At 43.0% G+C, this 12,647-nt stretch overlaps 1 protein-coding gene across 1 annotated transcript; it reads right to left on the bottom strand.

Annotated features, from left to right (window-relative positions):
* Window positions 1-394: 394 nt before the first annotated feature.
* On the bottom strand, window positions 395-8,159 carry LOC120029408 (extensin-1-like). The gene is made up of 2 exons (XM_038974628.1): window positions 8,136-8,159; window positions 395-1,348 (listed from the first exon to the last, which is right to left on the bottom strand). The coding sequence occupies exons 1-2, from the start codon at window positions 8,157-8,159 to the stop codon at window positions 395-397; spliced, it is 978 nt and encodes a 325-aa protein (XP_038830556.1).
* Between the last annotated feature and the right edge of the window lie 4,488 nt (window positions 8,160-12,647).

Raw genomic sequence — 12,647 nt, 5'->3', positions numbered from 1 at the left:
TCTGATGGAGAAAGCTGAGGGAAATACCTAGAGCAGGGCTCTCCAACCCTTTTCCTGGGGAGTTACCCGTGTGTAGGTATTCGCTCCAACCCCAGTTGTAACTAACCTGATTCAGTTTATCAACCAGCTAATTATTAGAATCGGGTGTGCTAGATTAGGGTTGGAGTGAAAACCTACAGGACGGTTGCTCTCCAGGAACAGGGATTGATAGCCCTGACCTAAAAGCTCTCTCAGTCTTGCTCTTTTGGTACATGTCTCAAAGCCTTGAGCTTTATTGGGCCTTCAGTTAGGAGGGTGAGTGGGAGTTAGGTTGAGGTTGGGAGTGGGAGTGGGAGTTAGGTTGAGGATGAGAGTGGGATATAGGTTGAGGATGGGAGTGGGAGTTAGGTTGAGGTTAGGAGTTAGGTTGAGGTTGGGAGTGGGAGTTAGGTTGAGGATGAGAGTGGGAGATAGGTTGAGGTTGAGGTTGGGAGTGGGAGTTAAGTTGAGGTTGGGAGTGAAAGTTAGGTTGAGGATGGAAGTGGATGGGAGTGGGAGTTAGGTTGAGGTTGGGAGTGGGAGTTAGGTTGAGGTTGGGAGTGGGAGTTAGGTTGAGGATGGGAGTGGGAGTTAAGTTGAGGATGGGAGTGGGAGTTAGGTTGAGGTTGGGAGTGGGAGTTAGGTTGAGGATGGGAGTGGGAGTTAGGTTGAGGTTGGGAGTGGGAGTTAGGTTGAGGGTGGGAGTTAGGTTGAGGATGGGAGTGGGAGTTAGGTTGAGGTTAGGAGTTAGGTTGAGGTTGGGAGTGGGAGTTAGGTTGAGGTGGGGAGTGGGAGTTAGGTTGAGGATGGGAGTGGGAGTTAGGTTGAGGATGGGAGTGGGAGTTAGGTTGAGGTTGGGAGTGGGAGTTAGGTTGAGGATGGGAGTGGGAGTTAGGTTGAGGTTGGGAGTGGGAGTTAGGTTGAGGATGGGAGTGGGAGTTAGGTTGAGGTTGGGAGTGGGAGTTAGGTTGAGGATGGGAGTTAGGTTGAGGTTGGGAGTGGGAGTTAGGTTGAGGATGGGAGTGGGAGTTAGGTTGAGGTTGGGAGTGGGAGTTAGGTTGAGGTTGGGAGTGGGAGTTAGGTTGAGGATGGGAGTGGGAGTTAGGTTGAGGTTGGGAGTGGGAGTTAGGTTGAGGTTGGGAGTGGGAGTTAGGTTGAGGATGGGAGTGGGAGTTAGGTTGAGGATGGGAGTGGGGGTTAAGTTGAGGTTGGGAGTGGGAGTTAGGTTGAGGATGGGAGTGGGAGTTAGGTTGAGGTTGGGAGTGAGAGTTAGGTTGAGGATGGGAGTGGGAGTTAGGTTGAGGTTGGGAGTGGAAGTTAGGTTGAGGCGCTACAGCCAGCTAAATCAAGGCCATTCAGAGGAACCCAACCCACAATGCTTTGGTTCAAGAATGGTAGTGTTTCTAGATTATATTATGACTCATGTACAGTGTTGACAGCAAAAATAAACAGCATTATTCAGTGAAATAACTATTACTCCGTGAATAACACTTTCTAGAAAAATTAGCAGGTTGCTTTTAGGGAGATGAAGAGAAAGCGAGAGAAAGAGAGAAGTAACAGGCATACATTGTATTGTGGATGTGAGGAGAAGTGTATGCGAACAGAAGTGGAGCAGTTGGAAAACGAGGGCACGTCAAGAGAGAGAGAGAGAGAGAGAGAGAGAGAGAGAGAGAGAGAGAGAGAGAGAGAGAGAGAGAGAGAGAGATCAAGAAATCGGAAATACAGACATTGTCATCCTACAAGAAACCTGGTATAGAGGAGATGTACCCACTGGTTGCCTTCTAGGTTACAGAGAGCTGGTAGTCCCATCCACCAAACTACCAGGTGTGAAACAGGGAAGGGACTCAGGGGGTATGCTAATTTGGTATAGAGCAGACCTATCTCACTCCATTAAATTAATCAAAACAGGAACATTTTACATTCAGCTACAATTTCAAAAGGAAATGATCTTAAGACTGGGGGGCAGTATTGAGTAGCTTGGATAAAAAGGTGCCCAGAGTAAACTGCCTGCTACTCAGGCCTAAAAGCTAGAATATGCATATTATTAGTAGATTTGGATAGAGAACACTCTGAAGTTTCTAAAACTGTTTGAATGATGTCTGTGAGTATAACAGAACTCATATGGCAGGCAAAAACCTGAGAATAAATCCAACCAGGAAGTGGGGAATCTGAGGTTTGTAGTTTTTCAAGTCAATGCCTATCGAATATACAGTGTCTATGGGGTCATATTGCACTTCCTAAGGCTTCCAGTAGATGTCAACAGTCTTTAGAACCTTGTTTAAGGCTTCTACTGTGAAGGAGGGGGGAATGAGAGTTGTTTGAGTCAGGGGTCTGGCAGAGTGCCATGAGCTCAGTCTCGTGCGCTCCCGTGAGAGTTAGCTGCGTTCCATTGCATTTCTACAGACAAAGGAATTCTACGGTTGAAACATTATTGAAGATTTATGATAAAAACATCCTAAAGATTCATTCTAAACTTCGTTTGACATGTTTCTACGAATTATAATATGACTTTTCATCTGAACTTTCGCCTGGACTTGCCCACGCCTCCTGAGTTTGGATTTGTGTACTAAACGCGCAAACAAAAAGGAGGTATTTGGACATAAATTATGGACTTTATCAAACAAAACAAACATTTATTGTGGAACTGGGATTCCTGGGAGTGCATTCTGATGAAGATTATCAAAGGTAAGTGAATATTTATAATGCTATTTCTGACTTCTGTTGACTCCACAACATGGCGGGTAACTGTATGGCTTGTTTTGTGTCTGAGCGCCGTACTCAGATTATTGCATGGTGTGCTTTTTCCGTAAAGTTTTTTTGAAATCTGACACAGCGGTTGCATTAAGGAGAAGTGGATCTAAAATTCCATGCATAACACTTGTATCTTTTAGCAATGTTTATTTTGAGTATTTCTGTAAATTGATGTGGCTCTCTGAAAAATCACCGGATGTTTTGGAACTCCTGAACATAACGCGCCAATGTAAACTGAGATTTTTGGATATAAATATGGACTTTATCGAACAAAACATACATGTATTGTGTAACATGAAGTCCTATGAGTGTAATCTGATGAAGATCATCAAAGGTTAGTGATTCACTTTATCTCTATTTCTGCTTTTTGTAACTCCTCTCTTTGGCTGGAAAAATGGCTGTGTTTTTCTGTGACTAGGTGCTGACCTAACATAATCGTTTGGTGTGCTTTCGTCATAAAGCCGTTTTGAAATCGGACACTGTGGCTGGATTTACAACAAGTTTATCATTAAAATGGTGTAAAATACTTGTATGTTTGAGGACTTTTAATTATGGGATTTCTGTTGCTTTGAATTTGGCGCCCTGCAATTTCACTGGCTGTTGGCGAGGTGGGACGCTACCGTCTCAAATATCCCAGAGAAGTTAACAGAGAAAAATGTCCTCCTGTGTGCTACCTATATCCCCCACTAGAATCCTCATACTTTAATGAAGACAGCTTCTCCATCCTGGAGGGGGAAATCAATCATTTCCAGGCCCAGGGACATGTACCAGTCTGTGGCGATCTAAATGCCAGAACCGGACAAGAACCTGACACCCTCAGCACACAGGGGGAAAAACACCTGCCTAGAGGTGACAGCATTTCCTCCCCCATATGCACCCCTAGGCACAACTATGACAACATAACCAACAAAAACGTGTCACAACTCCTCCAGCTCTGTCGCACGCTGGGTATGTACATAGTCACTGGTAGGCTTCGAGGGGACTCCTATGGTAGGTACACCTATAGCTCATCTCTTGGCAGCAGTAGTGTAGACTACTTTATCACTGACCTCAACCCAGAGTCTCTCAGAGTGTTCACAGTCAGCCCACTGACACCCCTATCAGACCACAGCAAAATCACTGTCTACTTGAACAGAGCAACACTCAATCATGAGGCATCGAAGCCAAAGGAACCTAGTAATATTAAGAAATGCTATAGATGGAAGGAATGTATCTTGGAAACCTACCAAAACACAATTAGGCAACAACAAATTCAATCCCTTTTAGACAACTTCCTGTACAAAACGATCCACTGTAATAGTGAAAGTGTAAACTTGGCAGTAGAAAATCTTAACAGTATATTTGACCTCTCAGCTTCCCTATCAAATCTACAAATCTCAAATAGAAAACCGAAGAAAATTAACAACAATGACAAATGGTTTTATGAAGAACGCAAAAATCTAAGAAAGACATTGAGAAACCTGTCCAACCAAAAACATAGAGACCCGGAAAACCTGAGTCTACGCCTTCACTATGGTGAATCACTAAAACAATACAGAAATACACTATGGAAAAAGAAGGAACATCACGGCAGGAATCTGCTCAATATAATTGAAGAATCAATAGACTAACCATTTCTGGGAAAAATGGAAAACACCAAACAAACAACAACACAAAGAATTATCTATCAATACTAAAACTCTTTAACATCATCCTTAGCTCTGGCATCTTCCCCAATATTTGGAACCAAGGATTGATCACCCCAATCCAAAAAAGTGGAGACAAATTTGACCCCAATAACTACCGTGAGATATGCGTCAACAGCAAACTTGGGTAAATCCTCTGCTTTATCAATAACAGCAGACTCATACATTTCCTCAGTGAAAACAATGTACTGAGCAAATGTCAAATTGCTTTTTACCAAATTATCGTACGACAGACCACGTATTCACCCTGCACACCCTAATTGACAAACAAACAAAACAAAGGCAAAGTCTTCTCATGCTTTGTTGATTTCAAAAAAGCCTTCGACTCAATTTGGCATGAGGGTCTGCTATACAAATTGATGGAAAGTGGTGTTGGGGTAAAAACATACAACGTTATAAAATCCATGTACACAAACAACAAGTGTGTGTTTAAAATAGACAAAAAACACACACATTTCTTCCCACAGGGCCATGGGGTGAGACAGGGATGCAGCTTAAGCCCCACTCTCTTCAACATATATATCAATGAATTGGCGAGGGCACTAGAAAAGTCTGCAGCACCCGGCCTCACCCTACTAGAATCTGAAGTCAAATGTCTCCTGTTTGCTGATGGTCTGGTGCTTCTGTCACCAACCAAGGAGGGCCTACACAGCACCTAGATCGTCTGCACAGATTCTGCCAGACCTGGGCCCTGACAGTAAATCTAGGTAAGACCAAAATAATGGTGTTCCACAAAAGGTCCAGTCGCCAGGACCACAAATACAAATTCCATCTAGACACTGTTGCCCTAGAGCACACAAAAAACTATACATACCCTGGCCTAAACATCAGTGGTAACTTCCACAAAGCTGTGAACGATCTGAGAGACAAGGCAAGAAGGGCCTTCTACGCCATCAAAAGGAACATAAAATTTGACATAATAATTAGGATCTGGCTAAAAATACTTGAATCAGTTATAGAACCCATTGCCCTTTATGGTTGTGAGGTCTGGGGTCCGCTCACCAACCAAGAATTCACAAAATGGGACAAACACCAAATTGAGACTCTGCATGCAGAATTCTGCAAAAATGTCCTCCACGTACAACGTAGAATACCAAATAATGCATGCAGAGCAGAATTAGGCTGATACCCGCTACTTATCAAAATCCAGAAAAGAGACGTTAAATCTACAACCACCTAAAAGGAAGTGATTCCCAAACCTTCCATAACAAAGCCACCACCTACAGAGAGATGAACCTGGAAAAGAGTCCCCTAAGCAAGCTGGTCCTGGGGCTCTGTTCACAAACACAAACACACCCCACAGAGCCCCAGGACAGCAACACAATTACACCCAGCCAAATCATGAGAAAACTAAAAGATAATTACTTGACACAAAAATTAAGAATTAACCAAAAAACTGAGCAAACTAGAATGCTTTTTGGCCCTAAACAGAGAGTACACAGTGGCAGAATACCTGACCACTTTGACCCAAACTTAAGGAAAGCTTTGACTATGTACAGACTCAGTGAGCATAGCCTTGGCAGACCTGGCTCTCAAGAGAAGACAGGTTATGTGCACACTGCCCATAAAATGAGGTGGAAACTGAACTGCACTTCCTAACCCCCTGCCCAATGTATGACCATATTAGAGACAAATGTTTCCCTCAGATTACACAGAACCACAAAGAATTAAAAAACAAACCCGATTTTGATAAACTCCCATATCTATTGGGTGAAATACCACAGTGTGCCATCACAGCAGCAAGATTTGTGACCTGTTGCCACAAGAAAAAGGCAACCAGTGAAGAACAAACACCATTGTAAATACAACCCTTATTTATGCTTATTTATTTTCCCTTTTGTACTTTAACCATTTGTACATCGTTACAACACCATATATATACATAATATGACATTTGTAATGTCTTTATTTATTTGGCACTTCTGTGAGTGGAATGTTTACTGTTCATTTTTATTGTTTATTTCACTTTTGTATATTATCTACCTCACTTGCTTTGGCAATGTTAACATATGTTTCCCATGCCAATAAAGCCCTTGAATTGAATTGAATTGAGAGAGAGAGAGAGAGAGAGAGCGAGAGAGAGAGAGAGAGAGAGAGAGAGAGAGAGAGAGAGAGAGAGAGAAAGAGAGAGAGAGAGAGAGAGAGAGAGAGAGAGAGAGAGAGAGAGAGAGAGAGAGAGAGAACAAAAGAGAGAGAGAGAGAGAGCAAAAGAGAGAGAGAGAGAGAAAGAGAGAGAGAGAGAGAGAGAGAGAGCAAAAGAGAGAGAGAGAGAGAGAGAGAGAGAGAGAGAGAGAGAGAGAGAGAGAGAGAGAGAGAGAGAGAGAGAGAGAGAGAGAGAGAGAGCAAAAGAGAGAGAGAGAGAGAGAGAGAGAGAGAGAGAGAGAGAGAGAGAGAGAGAGAGGGTGGTGGTTCAGGCGGCGGTCAGTAAGCTTATCAAATGAGACGGCTACGGAACTGGCTGAATGGTTTAAGTTGTGCATAGCTTTAGCTTCTTCAGAAGCACATTATCTAACTAAACCATTATGCCTCTTGGTACTGTATCTCTCAGAAACGGTTCCCTCTGCTCCACAAAGACAGAACCTCAAGTGAACTCAACTATTCCCTCTCCCCTCCTCAGCCTTAGCAGACTGCAGTGCACTGCTCCTCATGGGCTGAGAGGTAAACACATCAGAGACGCTTACTGTGTCCCAAATGGCACCCTATTCCCTTTATAGTGCACTACTTTTGACCAGAGACTTATGGGTCTGAATTGGGTGCCATTTGGGATGCAGCCTCTGAGTGACTATACTGTATGATGTGTAGGGAGTCTGTCTAAAGCACTGGGGAATATATTACTATATATATTAAACAGTGTCTGTCTACTACAATAGCTTGGCTACGCGTCATAAACAGTTACAAAGTCCCATCAGGTGAAAAAGTAAAAAGAAAGTGTGAACAGACAGTGAAATAAATATATTTAGAACAAGATGAATATTTGCTATACATAAATTGAGATAAGCAAACAGCGTGAATTAGGTGGGCGAACAAACACTCATACAGCCTGGTGCCATCGCTCCTATCTCCTGCCGAGGAATCACAGTCCCACCTACGTCAGCCTCACCTCACACTGGTTAAATTTTTTTGTTGTTGGTATATACAATTATTTTTTCTCATTTGTTCCCCATCTTTAACACAAAACAACCAACACACCAAAAAAATTCAAAACACAAATACATATGCTATTTCATGGCCATGATATTCTTTCATATAACACAATAATCATTCCCATATATTTTGGAGTCTGTATTATTTTTCTCCAGCCTTTTTGCTAACATGATTTCATACGATGTTGTTTTTATCAACATATTCATCCGCTCTAGGAACATTGGCTTATTATAGCTTTTCCATTGCTCAGAACCAGCCTTAACACTGACACAATGGCTAAACATAATACTTCAAATTATGTCTGGTTAATCCCTCTTATTTCAGATTTGTCACTCAACAGATCATCTTGGTGACCTAGATACCTGGATTTCAAGGCCTTCTCCAACGCACTGTAAGGCCTTGTCCCATAGGAGGTACACAATGGCCGCTCCCACAGTACATGTAGGAGAGTTCATTTCCTCTTCCACTTCACATCCTCTTGTGACAAACCCATTCTATGTGAGCTTAGGGGAGTAAAATAAAATTGAAATTGTATACCTTTTCCCTTGGCTTCTCTGACATTTTGCCCAATAACATTATACAACCATGTCTTCTTCTCTATTCAATTCAAAGCCACACAATTATCACATTTTTAACCTTCAACAGCATTTTGGAACATCATACTGGCTTCACACTGTCAGAGATAGAGCAGCACCTCTCATTCACACCAATGTCCAAATAAACACCCACACGCTCATGGACAAACACACACACACACACACACACACACACACACACACACACACACACACACACACACACACACACACACACACACACACACACACACACACACACACACACACACACACACACACACCCATAGCCTTCCAACTCTACAACCACTCCCCATTCCACACACAGAACCATCCATATGCAGTGTGTGTAAGTTGCATTGTATCCGTGTATTCCAAGTGCTGCTACATGTATTTCTAGTGAGAGAACAGAAAGGGTTAAGAAACAACAACTAATAATGACAGGGGTGATGGAGTGGAGAGGGGCGAGTGTGTCTGTGTGTGGATGGTGCCCAGCCATGTTTAATTACATTTCACATACTGCCGAGTGTCAGATAGAGAAACTCACACAAACCTACCAGGGGAGAATGACTGCCCCCTCGCATTGAGGATTTCAAGTAGAAGGCCGACCGCGGTACTGGAGGTATTGTTTCCAGAAAACAGGATCCCCCTTAACACAATCATGTTACCAATAATTGCTTCTATTTCACTAGATGTATGTCCGTGAACCGATTACTTTAAAATCACACACAGACGAAGTTAAAAGGATCATTTAGTTGCTAATGGCAGCCTGCAGTACCTTGGTCAGCCTTCAAATTGAGATAAGCTGTGATCGAATACCTAGACTAACATAGTGTAATGAAACAGGCAGGGAGCAGGTCTCGAACCTTCGACCTTCTAGCCTAAAGTCCAGTGCGCAATCGACTGTGCCCCAAAAGTATGCTCGAGCGGCAGAGTCGATATCCACGCTTATAAATCCAGGGTCGTTACAATACTGTATACTACATACTTAATGAGTATATACTACATACTATTTACTGTTGGTTAATTTTACTATACTGTAAACGAACGGTATCCCTTCAGTTCAGTGTACTAGAGCTTCGCCTGTCTACCGGAATTCGATGCTGTTGCTATGCAACCTCCTGCTAGCTTTGTAGCATAACAAATTACTAGCTAGACATCTTTCGAATTCCAGTTTGTTCTTAAATACAATCTGGAGTACCAGAGGGCGATCAGAGTGCGCTCTGAACGTTCATAAATTTAGAGCATTGTCAGATTGTCCGTTTGTAAATTCATAGCGTTTCGCTCTCGGAGCATTCAGAGCGCACACTGGACGTTCTGGCCGAGGAGTAGGGTTGATCCCAGCGTTCCGGCCTCACAACGACAGTCAAGTACCTAAGCTAAGTGGCTAACATTGGAAAGCTTGCTAGCTACATCCAGACACAAATGAGAGAACACCGCACTCTGACCATTTTACTCGCCCTAGCAGAGCTGGTTAGGCAGTTTTCATGTTATCCAGAGCGTTGGTGACTGTAACTTTGTTGCTGGCAACAATTTAATTACGCTTTTTTGCAGACGTTTACTGACACCGGCCAAATTCAACGGGTGTTTAGCTTTTATCAGTTGTTCTGCGCTCTGGTACACTCCAGAGTGAATTTACAAAAGCACCAGAATGTCAATTGAGAATGCACAACGACTATACCACTTAGCTAAACTAAGATTTACGCGATTAAACATGTCAATGAATGGTGGGTAGTTAGTTACATAGCATATAGTTAATATACTGGCAAGTTTGATGTATTAGTAGTCAACTAACATACCGGTACATACTGCTGTAATGATATGCTATGTGGTTCGTAAGGACAGCGTAGCTAACATACCGGTACATACTGCTGTAATGATATGCTATGTGGTTCGTAAGGACAGCGTAGCTAACATACCGGTACATACTGCTGTAATGATATGCTGTAGTTCGTAAGGATAGAGTAGCTAACATACCGGTACATACTGCTGTAATGATATGCTATGTGGTTAGTAAGGACAGCGTAGCTAACATACCGGTACATACTGCTGTAATGATATGCTGTGGTTCGTAAGGATAGCGTAGCTAACATACCGGTACATACTGCTGTAATGATATGCTGTAGTTCGTAAGGACAGCGTAGCTAACATACCGGTACATACTGCTGTAATGATATGCTATGTGGTTAGTAAGGATAGCGTAGCTAACATACCGGTACATACTGCTGTAATGATATGCTATGTGGTTAGTAAGGACAGCGTAGCTAACATACCGGTACATACTGCTGTAATGATATGCTGTGGTTCGTAAGGACAGCGTAGCAAACATACCGGTACATACATGCTGTAATGATATGCTATGTGGTTAGTAAGGATAGCGTAGCTAACATACCGGTACATACCTGCTGTAATGATATGCTATGTGGTTAGTAAGGATAGCGTAGCTAACATACCGGTACATACTGCTGTAATGATATGCTATGTGGTTCGTAAGGATAGCGTAGCTAACATACCGGTACATACTGCTGTAATGATATGCTATGTGGTTCGTAAGGATAGCGTAGCTAACAAATTGTCAGCCAACATTATGTGTACGGTAACTTATTTGAAAAGTCATTCCTTTATTACATTGCTCTACATTTACATAACATTTGCCATAATTAGTTGAGGCAATGAATTTGTATCCGCTCTCATTGGACTACGGCTGCATATTTCCCACCATTTTCTTCAAATCTGAAAACGATGTGAAGCCACGCCCTTTTTCTAAAGAATTGCATTATGGGCCCTAAAAGCACGGAAATGGTGTCCACTGCTTGTATACTTCGTATTTTTGAGAATTTTGTATGACATCCGGGAACTTTTGGCATACTAACTCAATCCATACTATGGCCAATAAGTATACTATATCCTCAATTTACGTCACAAATAGTACGGTTAGTAAGGTTAGTATGAGTATTCGAACACAGCTATACTCAATGAGAAGGGGCAGCACTGAGCTAGCCTGCATTGTCACTTCCTCAAGAAGCTCAAACTGGACCTGCAATGTTTCCAAAAACCCCTCCATGTAACAAGATGGTGACACGCTGAAATGACACTTCAATGGGGTGACGTCATCGATGGCTTTGTCCATATCTTTTACAGTCTATGAAACAAACCAGCGAACACACTCCTCCTATCCTCCTCTCCACGCAGCCACGCAACCAGCCAGCCAGGCAGCCAGCCAGCCACACACTCAGCCAGGCAGCCAGCTAGCAAGCATCAGATGAGATCTGATTTGAGGAGAGAAGCAGAGCTGCTATTAATTTATGGCACAGAGAGAGAAACTAGAGAGCTCCTGATAAGTTAATGGTTGCTGTTTAATTACCAGCCTGAAGGATCACAGGGCTGAGGAGTGTGAGGAGAGAGAGAGAGAGAAAGAGAGAGAGGGTGGGGTGGGGGAGGAGAAGCAGAGAGACAGAGAGAGAGAGGGGGGGTAGAGGGGAGGAGAAAAACGAGATGGAGATTAGAGCATTCTGGCCTTACCACAGTGTGGGGTGGTGTGTGTGTGTGTGTGTGTGTGTGTGTGTGTGTGTGTGTGTGTGTGTGTGTGTGTGTGTGTGTGTGTGTGTGTGTGTGTGTGTGTGTGTGTGTGTGTGTGGTGGAAGGTAAGAAAGGAAGAAGGGATGGAGTGAAGAAACAAGGGAGCTACAGTGAAGTGGAGTTGCTGTTTGACACCCAGGTGCTATTTGCACACAAAGGTACTCAGGTGAAACCAGCCGGCACCAGATTACACCTGACACACACACACACACACGGATATACACGGACACTGAAAAACAGCAAGAGGTCAACGCCACCAATGGGGCTTTTGTAGTATGACATGCCAGTGCTATCTAGCTGTCAGATACACTAGGGCACACACACACACACACACGCACGCACGCACACACACACAAGAGAGCAACCAGACGAGACAAGGTGGTCAAACAGTATCCCATAGGACTCTGGTGAAGGGTGCACTATGTATGAAATAGGGTGCTATTTGGAACGTAGACCCTGTCAATGGAAGGCCTGATAGGGGAGGACTGACCCCTCCTCTCCCCTCCTCCAACCTCTGTCTCTGTCAGATACTAACTCTGAAACTCAATGACATACTGTGCCTTTGCAAAGTATTCAGACCCATTGACTTTTCCACATTTCGTTACGTTAAGCCTTATTCTAAAATGGATTACATAAATAAAAAATCTCAGCAATCTACACACAATACCCCATAATGACAAATAACGAAAATAGTTTTTTTGAAAATTTTGCCAATGTATTAAAAATAAAAAACTGAAAAAAAGAATTTACATAAGTATTCAGACCCTTTGCTATGAGACTGGACATTGAGCTCAGGTGCATTCTGTTTCCATTGATCATCCTTGAGATGATTCTACTTGATTGGAGTCCACCTGTGGTAAATTCAATTCATTGGACATGATTTGGAAAGGCACAC

The sequence above is a fragment of the Salvelinus namaycush genome, chromosome 35 (assembly GCF_016432855.1).
Source record: "Salvelinus namaycush isolate Seneca chromosome 35, SaNama_1.0, whole genome shotgun sequence".
Classification (NCBI taxonomy): Eukaryota; Metazoa; Chordata; class Actinopteri; order Salmoniformes; family Salmonidae; genus Salvelinus; species Salvelinus namaycush.
The sequence above is the reverse complement of the archived record's forward strand: the minus strand, read 5'-3'. Positions and strand labels throughout refer to the sequence as shown.